The sequence below is a fragment of the Mustela nivalis genome (genome assembly GCF_964662115.1).
Source record: "Mustela nivalis genome assembly, chromosome: 7".
Lineage (NCBI taxonomy): Eukaryota > Metazoa > Chordata > Mammalia > Carnivora > Mustelidae > Mustela > Mustela nivalis.
In genome coordinates, this window is record NC_139026.1 from 106751386 (window position 1) to 106768742 (window position 17357).

General features: G+C 49.1%; 1 protein-coding gene across 10 annotated transcripts in view; it reads left to right on the forward strand.

Moving 5' to 3' along the window:
• The window catches only part of CRACR2A (calcium release activated channel regulator 2A), a 204635-nt gene that overhangs the window by 159170 nt on the left and 28108 nt on the right, over window positions 1-17357 (forward strand). For all 10 annotated transcript variants that reach the window (XR_014313624.1, XM_082737960.1, XM_082737962.1 and 7 more), the window contains 5 exons: window positions 2435-2506; window positions 4986-5031; window positions 6968-7074; window positions 10754-11072; window positions 15187-15319. Coding sequence is in view for 9 of the 10 variants with exons in the window: in XM_082737960.1 (XP_082594086.1) it covers window positions 2435-2506; window positions 4986-5031; window positions 6968-7074; window positions 10754-11072; window positions 15187-15319 (677 nt within the window). In the remaining variant the exon portion in view is untranslated. The remainder of the gene's footprint in view (window positions 1-2434; window positions 2507-4985; window positions 5032-6967; window positions 7075-10753; window positions 11073-15186; window positions 15320-17357) is intronic.

The following is a 17357-nucleotide window of genomic DNA, read 5'->3' on the forward strand; positions in this document are numbered from 1 at the left end:
GGATATACACCCCAAAAGAGGCCTGCATGCCCCCTGTCCCGCCCATGACTCCAGGCCAGCAATCACCCAGAGGCCAGCAGTCCTGGTTTCCTTCCAGAATGTTCTATGCATACACAAGCATGCGCGCGTGTGTGCGCGCACACACACAGACACACACACACACACACACACACTTTTCATTTACAAAGTAGTAGCACACTGTTCTGCATTAGCCTGAATTTTCACTTGACAATGTATTTTGGAGACATTCCCTATCTCATCCCTCTCCAGAAAACAAAGCCAACGGCAAGCAATTCTCTAAAGAGACTGTAAACCTCTCACCAGTCACTCCTATGAAAAATGCCAAGTTCTTTCCCTCTCAGTCCACGCATTGCCTAGCATAAACCTTTATGACGTCTAGTTAAAAGGACTTTGAAGGTCATTTGGTCATATTTCCAAGTGTCATTTGGTTTTTCAGGAATGCGCTTCTTTTTGTTAACACACAAAAAGCCTGAGTATTTGTGGGTATCTAAATAGATGTCTGTTTCCCAGACAAATAGGTAGACATATGTTCACGCCGATGTGTAGCATACGTGCGTATGTACGTGCGTGTTTGTGTGGCTTCAGTGGCCAACAGGCGCTATGTAAACAGGGCGGAGACGGGACTGCCTTCCTTTTTAGGAACTGCCTCCTAACAAACACCCTGTGAGAGCACAGACCTCTGATTCCCAAGGAGTGATTGTCCTTAGTAGGGTGAAGCTGTCTGCTCCTGGTGGTCATCCGAGCTCAGCTCAGCGCTGGGACAGAGGAGCCACAAAGCCATCTCAGCTCCCAGGGCTGAGCAGCAGTACCAGGCAGCTGCGCTCACGTACTGCTCATCACAGCAGAATCCTAGACAGGGACTTGGGGACCCGGTTTGGGTAATGGAAAATACATTGTTTTCCCTCAAGTTGAAATTAAATATAATTGGTAATAAAATGTTAGGAATTTGCAGCTCTGCAGGAGCGAGAGAAGTTTTGTTGCTTAATTAGGATTGTCTGAGGTGAACTTAGGATTTGATGCAGTCTGTTTTTGTTGTGCATTGACTTTATAATTATTCCATAAGGGGGAGGGGAACACCAATACCTTTTAAGGAATCTGATTATGGTGAGTTTGGCCCAAGTCTGGATGGACCGAACAAGCAGGTGCTATTTTCACCAGCTTAGTAATGACATTGAGGGTTGGGGCTGGGGTGGGGGGGGGCGGGGCACATGATGACGAGGTAACTGGTCCTTCCCAGCCTGTGGAAGTGCACACATTTCTGAGGCTGAAAGATGCTTCCTACACTAGAAGTGGTTTGGAAATCTAGAACTATGGACCTTTTGCAGTAAGCTTAGGAGTGATTTAAACATTTCTAAACTGGTGCAGAGCATAGAGGAAGGGTGGAGGCAAAGTTGTGAAGTTCAGCAAGGCTCATTTTCTGATGTCACCCCGTTCTGCTTTTTTTTTTTTTTTCCTTTCTTCCCTGGGTAGTGTTGAATACCTCTGGACTCACCCCTTCCTCCCTCTCTTCCTTCTTCCCTCCCCCACTCTTCTTTTGTTTCTTGCTGCTATTTGTTGACTGTGCCTTCAGGCAGAGCCCTGGGTTGCATAGAGAAATGCTAACACACTGGACCAAACCCCAGAGGACCAAACCTGCCTCACTGTCGGAGTCACTCTCCAGACGCCCCAGCTACCTTTCAGCTACTCCCTCCCCTTCCTCAAAACTCTGGATATGACTGATACCCTCACACTGAGATATAAGCATCTGATTGTAGTTGATACATTTACTCTCTACTTGCTGGCTAGAGATAAGAAATCCGAAGTTAAAGAAATGAATGGCCAACAGTGGAAATTCCAGAGATCTAGGAACAGACGGGAGACTTCCGGGGGAAAACAGGGAAGGAGGAATGATTCTTTTGGAGCTCCTGGAAACGAACACAACCAGCATTAGGGAAGAAAATACAAATTCTGCTCTTATCCTCCATGATGGGGCTGGAGAAGAATATTTATTCTAATTCCTGAATTCTGGGCTGTGCAGGAGCACCTGGGCAGGGCGCCCTGTTCATGGGTTTGGGAGTAGGAGGTCCTAGTCTAGATTAGAACCCTGGCTCAGTCACGGATTGTCTGTGTGACAAGGGGAGAATTACTGACGCTCTGACGGTGTGTGTCCCTGAAATGGGGATAATTTCACCTTCCGAATAGGACATCTGTACTGATGAAGTGAGATCACGGCTGGAACCATGTGCATGCATCAGGTGCTGCCCGGGGGCTGAGGGGAGACAGATTCCTCTAAACCGCCCCCCCCCCCCCGTCCCCAGATTGGGGTACTGCCTGCTGGGTTCCAGTGGGAGGGTCCTGGGCATCCAACTTTGGCACAGCCCCTCCCACCGTGGCAGAATGGAAGCTCAGAAATGCTGTGTTTGCTCTTCCTCAGGGAAGTATACCGCGTGACAGAGAGTCTGCAGCGTGAGAAGTCAGGGCTCCTGAAGCAGCTGGATTTCCTGAGGTGCGTGAGCCCCATGTGTGCTCTGAGAGCACATTCCAGGTGCCTTGGTGGGAAGGGCCAATCTGAGAGTCTTCCCTGCCTCCGTTCTGGACAGTCAGAGCCACCGAGAGAATGCCCTCATTCCCCTTAACCCCCTTGTAACTCGTTTGGTCCATCCACACATACACTCGCATCCCTCTCGTCTGGACCTGGGCAGGTAGGCTCTGCCTCGTTTTCGTGGCATTTCTCACATCACCTTGTGCGGTGCTTGGTCCGGTAGCAGGGGAACCGGATTTCTTGAGCAGCTACCCTGCGGCAGATTTGGTACCCTTTCATCTTCAGTGAAACTAAGGAAAGGAGGGCAGTGGCTGATAGAGAAATTAACAGAGGAGGAAATTGATAGCAGAGAAACGAAGTCATTTACCAAAAGAGCCAGAGCTACGCACTGCGGAAGCCGGAACTGAGACTGGTATCTGGTTGGTTCTCTAGATTCTGCCGTATTCTCGCAATGTCTGTCGAATGAGTAGATAAATCACGGATAGAGCACAAACAGAGTAAAGGACTTGGAGTTTCTCGGCTTGTTAGGACTCACTGTAAATTCAAAGCTCATTGTCCTGGGATGTGCCAAAACCAAACCCAAACAAACCCTGTGTGTGGAAAGGTGGGATTTTCACTTTTGTCTGTGAGGTTTCCAAGTTCCTGTACCTTCTGTCTGCCCAGCACCTCGTGGGAACGGTGATGAGGCGTGAGGTGATTTTTCAGAGTGCACGGAGTGGACTTGAAACACCCTGACTTGTTCTGTTCTGTTTATTTCTTTATTAGAGAGCAAGTAGGGGGAGGGGCAGGGGAAGGGAGAGAATTCCAAGCACAGAGCCTCTCAGGACCCTGAGATCGTGACCTGAGCCGAAATCAAGGGTCAGATGCTTACCAGACTGCTGCACCCAGGCATGCCAGTTTTTACTTTGTTTTATTGGAAAGCCAGGTGAGGTTACCATGTCTGGCATCTGGGGCGCCACCAAGTGAGAAAGTGCTTGGAACTCAATGGGATGTGGCCAAGTTGTAATCCATTTGAGAGCAGGTCTTGATTCTTAGGGAGGCTTTAGTGGAAAGAAGAGAACAAGATGAACAAGGACAAGTTTTTGAGATATTTTTTCCTTTTTTCTATTGTACTCAGAAGAAAAGAACAGATTCAAGCGAACGAGCAGAGGAGACTAACAAGGTAGCTCTGTACACATGGTTCTTTTTGATGGAGACTAGCATTGGTGCAGAATCACACGCCTGAAGCCTTTCCGTGCTGCCGCATGTTTTGCAAGCTTAGATTTTGCAGCTGGTGGCAGCCCAGATGTGGCAGTTTTCCTCCACAGTGATATCACCAGGTAGTGACAGAGCAGTGGGGAAACGGAGTCAATACTGAGATAATGCCAGGGCAAGACGTAGTGGAAATGTGGAGCCGGAGATTGGGGGGCGCAAGGGGGGTGGCACTGGGACAGTGGGGCGGATGTGACGGGGTGAGGAAGGGATGAGTGGAAACAACTTCAGGACACTCAGGAACACGTGCTTGGGAACCCAGCATCTAGACTGTAGGGCTCCTTATAAAACTTGAGTGAGATCAGGTCACTCTCCTGCCATTCCCCATCCCCCCATGGCTTCATATCTCTTTTGGAGTAAAATGCCAAGTTCCTACAATGGTCCACAAGACCACAAATGGTCAGGGCTGTACTTCCTCCCTGACTTTCTCTGCTCTCATGTCCTAATGGCTCTGCTCTGAGCATTCTGATGCTCTCACTTCTGTTCTTCACACACATCCAGGAGAGCCTGACTCCAGGCTTTGCCCTTGCTATCTCCTCTGCCTGTAACACTCTTCCCTCAAATATCATCACAGGTCCCTTCTCTTGCCAGTCTTTGCTCAGATGTGCCCTCTGTGACTGCCCTACAGAGCTACCACTGCGCCCTCTAACACTCTTTTTTCCGTGTCTTTGCTTTATCTTTCTCAATAGCAATGACCCCAGCACTAAAATAAGATGCCCTGGAAATAGGAAGTCCCTCTTCTATTCATTGTTCGTAACCTTGATAGCTAGAGCTGTGCTCCGCTTGGAGTGGGTACTCAGGAAACGTTTGTTGAGTGACTGCATGATTGCATGAAATGAACAGTTCGGAGAGAAGGTGCCCCCAATAGTAAGCTCAGAGAGAGGGCGCCCCCAATAGCAAGCTCACAGGTGCACCTAGAACTTCTGGTTGCCCTCTGGGGGAGGCTTTCCTTAGTGGTAGCATCCTGAGGGGCTATGGGTGTTACAAGGTCATCCTGTCTGTCCCCCTGATTTCAGCTGATGGCTACACAAACTACCCGTTGTCACTGTCCCTAAGGAAAGAGATTCCACACGTTCCCTGTGCCTTCCATGTCAAGTTCTTCTCTGCATCTTCCTCCCTGGCAAACTGACGGCTATTGGATCTACCAACCCCAAACACCGTGTCTAAAGAGATTCCCCTTTTCCATTTGCAGGGAAAGAAACAAACATCTTCGGGATGAACAGGACATACGTTTTCAGGTAACTGCCCTGTGCTCCTTTTCCTGACAAGATTTGGGTCCCCTGGCACCCAGAGCCCATGCTGGGACTGGCCCAAGAGTGTCTTGATGTCTGGCTCCTCCCTTCTGGGAGAGCAGACGATGGCATAGTTTGTTTGTTTTTTGGGGGGGTTTTTTGAGAATAATAAAAACACAGAGTGGCCTTCTGAGTAGCAGTGTGTGAATTTTCCATGAAGTAATGCACTTTCCTCTTGGAGTATAGAGACTAAAATGTTTGGGAAGGTCGCAGATCATGTGGACATGGACATGGTAGATGTTATCGAGGAGATGGCAGTCAAAATACCTCAATCCCTTTTAACCAAAATGCTCACACGTTTTTGGGTTTTTTTCTTCATTAACATTTGTAATCTCTTGATGAAAAATGTTGCATTTTTATACCATCATAGAACAAATTAAAAATGTATATTTCGCTATTAACATAGTTGATTCTAAGTACACATTTTTACTCTGTGGGGACCCCTGTTCCTCCGTGCCTGAATGCTGCACTTACATACTCTACCAGAGAGCGGAGAATCCTCTGCTGACTTACAGGTCTTTACTTGGAGCCACACTAAACAAAATCCAGGCTGCCATATTCTATTCATCTTCCCCTTTAGACAGGAACCACTGGATGCTCAAAGGGATGGGGAAAGGGGGTAGGATTCACCAATGCGATTTCCTAATCATCAGGATCTAGTACCTTGTGAATTTCTCCTGTGTCCTGGGGCAAGTGCTTAGCCTCTCCAAACATACCCTCTGCTCTCACACAAGGAAAGGGAATCCCTATCCTCTTTTTCTATATTATAGGGATTTTTGAGAAAAACTCTTGGAAAGAGGAGGGTCATAGGCTCTGAGCCCTGGGCTGGACAGTGGCCTGAATGTGGTCAGCATAAGGCAGCTGTTTTACAACTACAAATCCCTGAGGGGGCGGGGGAGGGTGTGTGTGTGGACCGAGTTCTACCCCCATTTCTTTCCTGTCCCTGACTGGCAGGAAACTTCTCTACCACCCACCTCCGTGTACTGTCAGAGCGAGGCTTCAGCCCACACATGTTTGTTTGATGATGATAATGGTTATAATTGTTTTAGAAGTAACACTGAATTTATTTGAAAACGTCCAACCAAAGGTCATCCTAATCCTTTAACCTCACTTCCCTTCACCTGCCAAACTCATTTTGCTTTGAAAAGGAAATGGAATTGAGAACCCTAGTGGGGAATAGAAGAAAGAGGGATAAAATCATGTGCATGCTGAATAATAATTAAAGATTAATTTGGAATCATTATAGCCGTGACTTCAGGGGCCCCGGGAGCACGGCAGCCCCTCCTTCTCTCATTAAGAATCATTGGGAATCATGGGGAAGGCTGGTTAGCCAGAGATTCTGCCTATGATCTAACTCCCCTTCATGTCCCAGAAGACACCTGCCAGGGAGTGCTGTGAGCTGGGTTGTAAGCCCCCACCCGCCGCCGCAGGGCACCGGACTAATCGATCTTTTGAGCTGGTCCCTTTCTCATTACTGGGGCTTTGGAAATAAAGAGAAGTGGGAGCCACACAAATGAGTGGGATTTAAAGATGCACCGTCTTTTCTGCCCCTAAATACTTTCCAATGCATTCCACGTAATCTCTTCCTGTCATCTTGCAAATCGTCAGTGCTGGTAACGAAGGGTCACAAGGTAGATCCCAGGCTCTAAACTGTGCATTGATTTGATATTGGATTATTGGGTGGGAGACGGAGGGATCCTGATGAGAAACAATAGCAAAAGGAAAGAGTAAGATAATGCTAACAGTGAGACCAAAACATTGCTTCTTGCTTCAGAATTTGGTTTCGAGCCTGAACTTGGAGGTGGGAAAGTGGAGCCCTCTCTGCTCAAACATTGGGAGAGATCAGCAGGCGCAGGTCTGAGGGCATTTTGTGTTTCTACAGAAAGATAAGGCAGCCAAGGCAAACACAGCTGCTTCCAAGGCGAACTGGAAACAGAGATCTGGCTCTGTGATAGGCAAATACATGGATGGCAGAGGGATTCTGAGGAGGTAAGTCACCCCCGATTTCTTCATTCATCGTGTGTTCCTTGGTCTTGCTCTCACTGGGCTCTCACTGGGCTCTGAGTCCAGGGGCTCTCAGGAAGTGGCCCAAGGTGGGGAAGCCCAGAGTCAGTTGCACTCTTGCACTCATTCCCTTCAAGTCTCAGAGGGCACGTTCCCTCTTATTCTGACATCCAGGTGGAAGGAGAACTGTGCAGGGCGGGCCCCTGGGACAGGATCGTCTTCTCGTGTGTGTCTGCAGATGGGAACCGAGGAGGTGCCGTAGATCAGCAGAGGAGAGAGACAGGCAGGACAAACGTGGTTGGAGGGGGGTGGGGGGATGGGGGGAGTGGAGCGTGGCTGCAAGAGACTCTGCTGGGCAGAATGGATGCACCTGGTTTTTCAGGGACATGACTGGCTCTGAAGCATAATTGAATTGTGGGAAGGCCCCCCACCCCTGCAAACTGAGCTCCTTTCCAAACAGGAATGAGGCCTGTACTTGGCAGATTCCTCTCAAGGCTTCACATTTAATTATCTCAAAGATGACAATTTTTGTTGTGATTAGACAGCACAGTAATCGAGTTTGAATCCCCAGAGGGGTGGCTCATCGTCCCTAAAAGAGACAAGCCAAGTCTTCCACCATCCCTTCTTTTTTGGCATGTGTTCCATCCACATAGATGGCCACAGAAAGGTAAAGGCAACCAGACCCCTAAGTATCAAAGCCAGGGAGAAAAAGCATGAATTTGCTCATCCAGGAGACCCTGAGGACAGTAGGCATGAAATACACAATACGAGGAAGGAAGGAAAGTGACCCTGAAGATGTCAATGGGCTCATTGGTCAAGTCTTTGGACGCAATCATCCTGAATTCTTTCTCTAAAGAGCTCAACAGAGGGGGGCCTGGGTGGCTCAGTTGGTTGAACATCCAACTCTTGAGTTCAGTTTAGGTCATGATCCTGGGGTCCTGAGATCAAGCCCTGTGTCGGGTTCCACACTCCGCTTATCCCTCTCACTCTGCTCTTCCCACTGCTTTCTCTCGCTCTCAAATAAATAAATAAATAAATAAATAAAATCAACCTTAAAAATAAAATCTATCTTAAGAAAAAATTGTATCCTCAACAGAAGGATACAATTTGGGATCCAGTTTTCTGCAGTAATGGTTGGTCTGTTGCTTGCTCTGCACAGAAAATATTCATTCAACAAACATTCACTGATTGCTTAATCTGTAGCAGACATTCTTTGAATTCTGTGAAGTCTCCAAAAGTAAATTAAACATGAGTTCTGCCATTAACATCCATTATTGAGTGCCTACTATGTGCAAGATATTATGCTACATGCGAGGTATACAGTGGTGAGCAAAAGAGACCGTAGGTTTTGTAGAGCTTCGGGTGGAGGAAAGGAAACAGACAAGAAGCAGGTAGGTCACAAATCGTGCACCCTGGATTCCAGAACAGACTTTGGCAGAGGCCACTGCCCTCTGCTACTCATATGTAGCGCTTGGTGGCAAAACCAAAAATAAATGCTGTTGTGCTGATCTAAGGGTCCTAGGAGATGTCAACGGTGTTTGAGAATTTCCCAAATCCAAAGCTTTTTCCAAGAAATGCTTCATTTTAGGGCTGTTTCAGTGGCCGTTTCTTTTTTCTGTTTGTAAGGCCTTTCGAGAAACATGCTGTGTGTGTATGTGCACTCTTGTCTGCTTGGGCACGCACACATGCACTCGTGTGTGTAAGCAGAGTGGAAGTTGTTGGAATACTAATTGTGTCTGCAGGGGATAAGCAGTCCGTAGGCTTGTTAGACTGTAGAAGAAATGTGTTGGGAAGAAGACAGTCAGCTTCTATTAAAAACTATGATTTTTATAAATAAGTGGGAAGGTCCCTGAATTGCTACAGAATTCTTTATTTTGTATCAAGGGACCCAAATTAAGTCACCATTTTTGTGAGCACTCTATCTTAATTTATCTTTCAGAGTTGCACTTAACTTCAGAACAATGATACATGCAGTTTTTTTCTTTTCCCTTCCTATTACTGCTCCTTAGGAAGAGTAAATAGTATAAGCCAGGGGCCAAAATGAGGGGAGCCTCCCTGTTCTGCATATTCCATGACCTTCACCTCCCTTCTGTCTCCTTTGGCCCTGGCACCTCCTCACCTGATTTGCTTTCTGTTCTCCTTCCTAATCCTTCCATGTGTGTGTGCCTGCGTGTTTCTGTTGGGAACTCGAGTTACGTTTAAAACCTTTCTCAGCTTTAATTGTCTCCAGAGACCTGAACTCCTGTGCCAGGAAGGATCTACAAGGCTTTTGCCCTGAAAACCTTCTGAAAATACAGCCTGAGCATTGACTCACATCTGGTTGCCCAGTTCCCTCCACCTCCTTCTGCTTTTCCTCGTTCTTAATGGTCAGATGCTTCTGGAAGCAAATACGCACATAGGCCTCCAAGGTCACTTACTCCTGACACTGACCCTGTGGCAGGGACATTGAAAGAGGAAGGTAGGAAAGGCAGGTAGAGGTACCCAGCCTGGCTTCTTCACCCATTCACAAATGGGCAGCTGCTTCTGAGCTCTTCCTGGACCAGCAGTCCCCCTCACTCACTTAGCTGAGAGCTGTTCTTTGAACACATCTGTTTTTGTGCATTGTCTTATGAGTGACGTAGGCAGGCCGCAGGAGCCACATTTTATGGTGAGGAAATTGAAGCTTGGAAGAGTTGAAGTGTTTTCCCTAGTGGCACAGTCAGTAAGGGCTGGTATTGGGACCACAGCGAAGGCCACCTGATTGTTAATTGAAGATGCTTTATTTCCAGATTTTTTATATTCCTTTTGTCACATCCTTTAACTGCTCCTTTGTGGCACTTATCACAGCTTGTTGCAGTGTATTTAGTTGTGCCATTACTGCTTCAGCCCCCACCCCCCACTAAGCTGAGCATTCCGTGAGGACAGGGCTCTGTCCATCTGTGCTCGACTGTGTCATTAGCTAAATACCTGGTCGTCATCATCAACACCACCTTCCTCATCATCCCCCCATCATCATCATCACCACCACCTTCCTCATCACCACCACCTCCATCACCATCATCACCGCCACCTTCCTCATCACCACAACCTCCATCATCATCATCACCACCACCTTCCTCATCATCACCCTCTCTATCATCATCACCACCTCCATCATCATCATCACCACCATCTTCATCATCAACATCACCACTTCCATCATCACCATCACCACCGCCTTCCTCATCACTACCACCTCCATCATCATCATCACCACCACCTTCCTCATCACCACCACCTCCATCATCATCATCACCACCACCTTCGTCATCATTACCACCACCTCCATCATAATCGCCACCACCACCTTCCTCATCATCACCACCACCTTCATCATCAACATCACCACCACATTCCTCTTCATCATCACCACCATCTTCCTTATCATCACCACCACGTCCATCATTATCATCACCACTACCTTATCACCTTCGTATTCATTAAACACTTTCAGAAGTGTGTTGGGTGAATGAGCTAGAGAATGCAGAGTCTGTTTTTATTTCCTTCCCTGGAGCTTTCCACCCCCAAGGTGTAATGCTTTTCTGTTAGTTGTTTATCACAGAGCTATTAGACATCTCTCTAGTTTCCATATTGACATATTTTATGATATTCTCCCCATTTCTCTTTCTTCCTTACCCCGTAATAGCCAGTCAGAGGAGGAAGAAGATGTGTTTGGCCTCCCAAGGAGGAGAAGCTCCCTTGGCCTGGGTGGATATCCCCTTCCAGAAGAGGAGCCAGGGGCTGAGGGTCTGCTCCCCCGGGCACTCCGCAGAATCATCTCCATTGAAGAAGACCCCCTCCCCCAGCTCCTGGATGGCAGCTTTGAGCAGCCATTGAGCAAATGCTCAAAAGAGGAGGAGGTCTCCCAGCAGAGGGTGGAAGCACAAAGCCAGCAGGCCAGACCCTTGGAACCCATGCCTACATCTCCCCGAAGGCAGCCTGTTGGAAAAGAAGCCTTGTCTAAGGTAAGGACGCATCCTATGTTGGTTTCTTGATGTCACTTTTATGCCTGTCCCCTGCATTTGAACCCAAGAGCCTCAAAGGCAGCTCAGGAAGTCAGATGTGGCTGGTCTTATGAATCACCCTATTTGCCTCCATCAGATACCAGCTTGCCCTGTGGAACTGAGTGTCACCAGGGAGGCTCAGGGGTCCTAGTAAATTCTCTTTATAACTTCTGTTGTTTGCCCTTGTGTTCTCTTTTTCTGATTCGGATCAGAAGCATTTATTGAGTGACTAGTTTAGACAGACACCTTGCCTGGCTCTTAGCATAACATATCACATGCTTTAAAAATTATAAATCTTCTTATATTTTGTAACTGTTCTCAGCAAGGCCAATCATTGCTCTGTAAAGCTTATATCATCATCCCAACTGGCTAACCATCCTTTCATTCCCAAATGCCCTGCCTATTCCTCCCTAGAGGGTGCTCCTCCTGTCCCTCATCCCGCCTGCACTCCCCACCAGGGCTTCCTGTGTTGTGGGAGAAGCAGACCATAGTAACCATCTTCTTCTGGTTCATGGTGATGATGTTCTCCACCTTGTTTGTGACCCAGGCCCAGGTATAGACTCCTCCAGTTTCTCACCTCCCACTGGGCACTCTGAAAGTCTACAGAAACACCCATGACAGTGTGAAGGAGACTCCTCCCTGTACACAGGCGGCCCAAATGGGTATTTGGGCATTTCCAAACAGCTCATGTGGCAAGAACTTGTCCTACTGGGGCATGTGTACCGGGACTCCTTTCCAACCACTGTGGGGACTTCTTGGCGCCAGTTGTCATTCCTGGGCCTGGATTAAGATGCCTACATATCCCTTCTCCAAAGGACCCTGGGCCAGGGGATGAGTAAGAGCTGGATGGCACCAGTGGTGGGTAGCGACCCCTCCCTCCTCCACGCCCTTCCACGTTCCCTTCCACACAGACCTACACGTGCGGGCAGGGGACCCACTGGGATTTTAAATACCCAAGCTCCGCTCCCAAATGTAAAAGTGTCGAGAGGTCAGTAAGAGATAAGGTGAACGGAGAACGAAGCCTCCAGGGGTGCTGGGCCACGTGAGCAGATGGGGTGTATCAGCAGTGTCTTCCCCTGTGGCAGATGGGAAAGTAGAAGCCCCGAGGAGTGAGGTCTGGTCTGGTCCCCCAGGGACAGGAGCACAGCCTCTTCGCCCTGTGCTCTCTCATGGGTGCTGACTCCATCACGTGTGCTACCAACTAGCCCAGGACAGGAGCTGCCGCAGACGGGAAGTGTGCTCTCAGAGAATCACGGGGCAGCTTCCCCAGAGGGTCTGCCCTTTACAAGAGCTCTGTGAGGCTGGCTCTCCCATGCAAGGCTGCGGGGGCATCAATTGGTATAGCCTTTCTGGACAGTAGACTGATAATAAGAATTGAGAACTTAGAAATTCCACATCCTTTAAACCAGTACTTCTACTCCTAGCAATCTTTCCTAATAACCAAGTTCAGACAAAAATTTAACTCAAAAATGGTCATGTATATTAGCAAATACTTGAAAAAATTCAATAGAATATTATAGCACTGTTAAAAATCACATTTTCAAGGGGCACCTGGGTGGCTCAGTCGGTTAAGCATCTGCCTTTAGCTCATGTCATGATTCCAGGGTCCTGGGATGGAGCCCCGTGTCCAGTTCTGTGCTCAGTGGGCAATCTGCTTGTCCTCCGTCCTCTGCCCCTCCACTTGTGTTTGCACAGGGACACTCTCTCTCTAATAAATAAATAAAATCTAAAAAATATAAAATCACATTTTCAAGAAACTTTTCTGACTTGGAGACATATTAATAATTTAATAATATATGAGAAAGAGTAAAATTGTGTATAATATTTCAAATCGCTTTAAATAAAACATATTCATTCATCCACATAGAAAAAAGCCTAGAAGAAATGCATCGAAATATGAATAGTGCCCACTTCTGGGTGGTGAGACAAACTATGAGTAACTATTAGTTTCTTCTCTACTTTTCTGTTTCTCCTAATTTTAAAAAAATTGCCATGTGTTACTTTTATTTTTTTAAAGCGTATTATTAGTTCTTTTAAAAGTGGCAGGACAGAGAATGAGAACAGATCTTATTCCAGCGCCCTCCCCCCAATCTGGTTATGACGCTGAGGATTGTCCCCCAGAGGGGACACAGGGCCTATGAGTGGACATGAGTTGGAGTTCACAGTGCCTGGAGGTGGGGCCTGCCCAGAGCTGGACCATCAGGGTGTTGATCTCCTCTTGCCTACAAAACCCCCTGCTCCTTCTAGAACAGGGCTGACACAGCCTCTGCAGCCAGAACCATCTCCTCCTGCTCTGGGCTTCACATTCTCTGCCTGGTGACAGGCCTAGGGATACACAGATTGCTGCCCTGAGATTTAGTCACACAAATGACAACAAGGAGGCTTGAGGCTGAGCAGGGACCCGCAGAGTCGATGCCCTTATGCATTAAAAGAATGTAAAAAATGGAGTAGAGGGTATAGTTTATGAGTGTGGATTTTTTTTTTTTTAAAGATTTTATTTATTTATTTGACAGACAGAGATTACAAGTAGGCAGAGAGGCAGGCAGAGAGGAGGAAGCAGACTCCCTGCTGAGCAGAGAGCCCGATGCGGGGCTCGATCCCAGGACACTGGGATCATGACCTGAGCCAAAGGCAGAGGCTTTAACCCACTGAGTCACCCAGGCGCCCCATGAGTGTGGATTTTTTTTTTAAGATTTTATTTATTTATTTGACAGACAGAGATCACAAGTAGGCAGAGAGGCAGGCAGAGAGGGGGGGGGAAGCAGGCTTCCGCTGAGCAGAGAGCCCCATGTGGGGCTCGATCCCAGGACCTCAAGATCATGACCTGAGCTGAAGACAAAGGCTTAACCCACGGAGCCACCCAGGTGCCCGTTTGTTGGTCTTTTTTTTTGAAGTTCAGATTAAACCCCTGTAATTGACCTTGAATTCCCTCTTAAGTACTGTGTGGAATTGATTTCTCCCCAAAAGGCTGTTAATGGCTTTTCTCCAAGGCTCAAGTACTGCAAATATCTGCCGCCACTCCATTATAGTATTTGCTGAACTAGAGGATCTAATTCCCCCAAATCCGCTTCTAAATAGATCCAGAAGAGCTTCCTCATTTGGCCAGGCAGGGCTGGGCTGGGCCTGGAGGCAGGATTTGGGCGAGCAAACAAGCAGTCGGTGGGAAGGAGCGATCCTGCGGGCAAGAGGACTCTGGTTGCTCTGTGGCTCCGGCTGTCCTAGAACAAGTCCATTCCCCACCAGGCTTTAGGGTCCCAGACTAACTCACCGGCCGACATGCTCCCAGCCCCTGCGGGCCACGGGGGCAAGGAGGAAGAGCCCAGTGACTGTTGAGTCTGGAAAGCTCCGCCCAGGAGTCTGATCCGGCCTGGTGGATTTCCCAACCTACTGAGTGGAGAGCCTGTTTCCCAGGCAGACAGGGCCCTAACTGGAAGCTGATGAGGCGGAAGGAGGAGCACTGTGCAGGGAGGCAAGCAAGACCGTGCTCCATTCAGCCCAGGCTTTCAGTGATAGGGCAGAGATAAAGGTCCCCCTAGCCTGGGCCATCTCTGCCCCGTGATTTACCTATGTCTTCTTTCTCCCCTTCCCCCTGCAGACATCCCACCTGTCCTTCCCCTGCACAGAGAATCTCTACCTTCTCTTTAAGCCTCCGCTCGCAGTGTGTCTACCCCCCTTCTGCCATGGACCCTGGACTCCCCCTCCCCCTCCACGCTCCTAGAGCAGTTGGAAGCTTGTGTTGAATTATTTGTTTCTGTGGCTGCCTCCATCCATCCAGGGCCACCCAGGCCTGGCTCCCTGTCCCCATGTCTTCTGCCCAGGGTCTGCAGGACTGTAGGCAAACCACAAATGTTTAAGTGAGTGTCTCTCTTCCCTCCTGCTGATACTAGAAGGAGACCTTGTGCCTAGAGCCCAAAGCTCCTTGTACCCAAGACCGGGGTGCCCTTCCTTGTGTGGTCCACAGGCCAGGTCCCTACCTTCCCCTGGACCCTGTAGGGACTGGTTGAAGGACAGGTCGTAGCAGGAGGTGGGGCTGGTGGCCATGCCAGCAGTTGGCTGGACTGTCTGCCATCCACAGGAGGAAGCCTCCCCCTCCATCCCAGACCGGCTCTTCAAAATTGTGCTTGTGGGCAACTCTGCTGTGGGGAAGACGTCCTTCCTGAGGAGGTTCTGTGAGGACCGGTTTGCCCCCGGCTTGGCAGCTACTGTGGGTGAGTTCTTGCACCACTCTGGGAAGGGGAGGGAGAAGAGAGCCCAGGAAGGGACTGGGGGTCCGGTGGGAGTGGCCGTGGGGCCTTGCTGGTACAGGGCCCCTCACCCCCCTTATTCCCCAGCGAGGCCGAAAGAGCAAGGTCAAGTTCTCCTCCTGCACAGTGCCAGCTGCTAAGCTCATTCCACACGGAGTGGAGCCCCTGAACACTTCCTTCGTCCAGCCTGAGGGGAACTGCAGCCAGCAAAGGTGGACTTTGGGCCCACGTTCCCCTCTGAGCGCATCTCTTTTTTTAAAAGATTTTATTTATTTATTTGACAGAGAGAGACACAGTGAGAGAGGGAACACAAGCAAGGGGGTGTGGGAGAGGGAGAAGCAGGCTTCCCGCCGAGCAGGGAGCCCGATGATGCGGGGCTCGATCCCAGGACCCTGGATCATGACCTGAGCTGAAGGCAGACGCTTGACGACTGAGCCCACCAGGCACCTCTAAGGCCATCTTTTTTTATCATTTTTTTCCTCCATTTTCAGCACGGCTTTATGCTTTTCCTGAACTGTGCACCCCAACACCACAACCCCTGCCTCCCCAATGGGCCAGCAGCTTCCTGCCCTGCCCCTCCCTAAGTGTGCACATATGTGTGCGTGTGTGTGTAGAGGGGTGCGGTGGAGGACAGTGCCCTGGGTGACTCCTTTTACCAGCACATGTTACCCATCTGCGGCCCAGGCCTGCTGGGTGACAGCTGGATTTCATCATGGAAGCTCATTAGGCTCAGCTATTAATGGATGATCTTGGCTTAATGTGTTCCCACACTCGAGTAATATTTTATTCAGATAGAGGCCTTTGCTCTCTTCACCCAAAGTTGCTCATTGCATTAGAAGATGTGACAAGACCCAAGGGCGTACTGACTTTTTAGCTTCTACCTTTTGCTTGAATCACTCAAGCCAAAAATAAATCCACTGAGAGATTACTATGTACCATTTAACCACAGTGATAAGGAAGCTGTTCCAGAATTTGAAAACATACTGATGGGATAAGCATATTTACCTTGGGGCTTTTGTATTTATCACTTCAGTCTGTCTTTGCACAACCCTGCAGGGAAAGAAAGTACTGTTATCAGCCCAGTAGACAGATGGGGAAACTGAGTCCCAGAGAGATTGAGAGCTTGTCCACATTCCCTCAGCTCATTCAGTGCTGATATTGGTCCCTCACTGGCCCCTTCTGTACCACTCCGCAGTATCTCCTGAGCATACGGAGTTGTGCGTGCTCTACCCAGGGAGGGGTAAGACACTTGCCCATCCTGAGATGTGGGCACGGGTTGGTATAGGCAGGGGAGGCTATTGAGGTTCAGTGGGACTTAAGGAGCCTGGGATTTTCATCTTGGCTCTGCCACTGATCAGCTGTGTGACCTTAGGAGGACATGTTACCTGTGGGTGCTTCGAGTTTTTCCTCCTGGAAGATTCGAACTAGGTCACCGAAGACAGCTTCCAAGCCTGGTTCTCTGTTCAGACCATCTTGGACCTTCGGCTGTCTGACAGGCTGGCTCTATAAGACAGGCTTCCCCTGCTCCAGAACCCTGCCTGGGGAGGCTCCATGATCTTTCCCTTCCTTCCAAATTTGCGCCTGGAGGAGGGTCTCTTCCCACATGCTTCAGGCATCCCATCCTTACTGCTGGGTCTTTTCCTCCATTGGTATCACATCTGGAACATTCTCCTGTCCCCTCCCTCCTGTCTCATTCCACCCAAAGACTGAGACCCCTCTCCCCAGATGAAGAATCAGGCCCCTAACAGGAAGAAGGGGAGCCTATGACCCACGCCTGGAGAAGTCTGGCCTTGCTGGCCTTGAGTGGCCCAGTGTCCTGCAGGAACCAATGGCTGCCGGAGGAGGACTCACCTTCCTGGGGGCGTTCCATGGGGGAGGCCCCCACAAGTCAGGGCTCCAGCACTGGTTCGTGGGAGATGGGATGGGTGCCAGCCCCTCGGCCCTCAGGGGTGTCCCTCTGAGTGACACGCACGGCGCACCTCCCCCGTAGATGATATCAAGG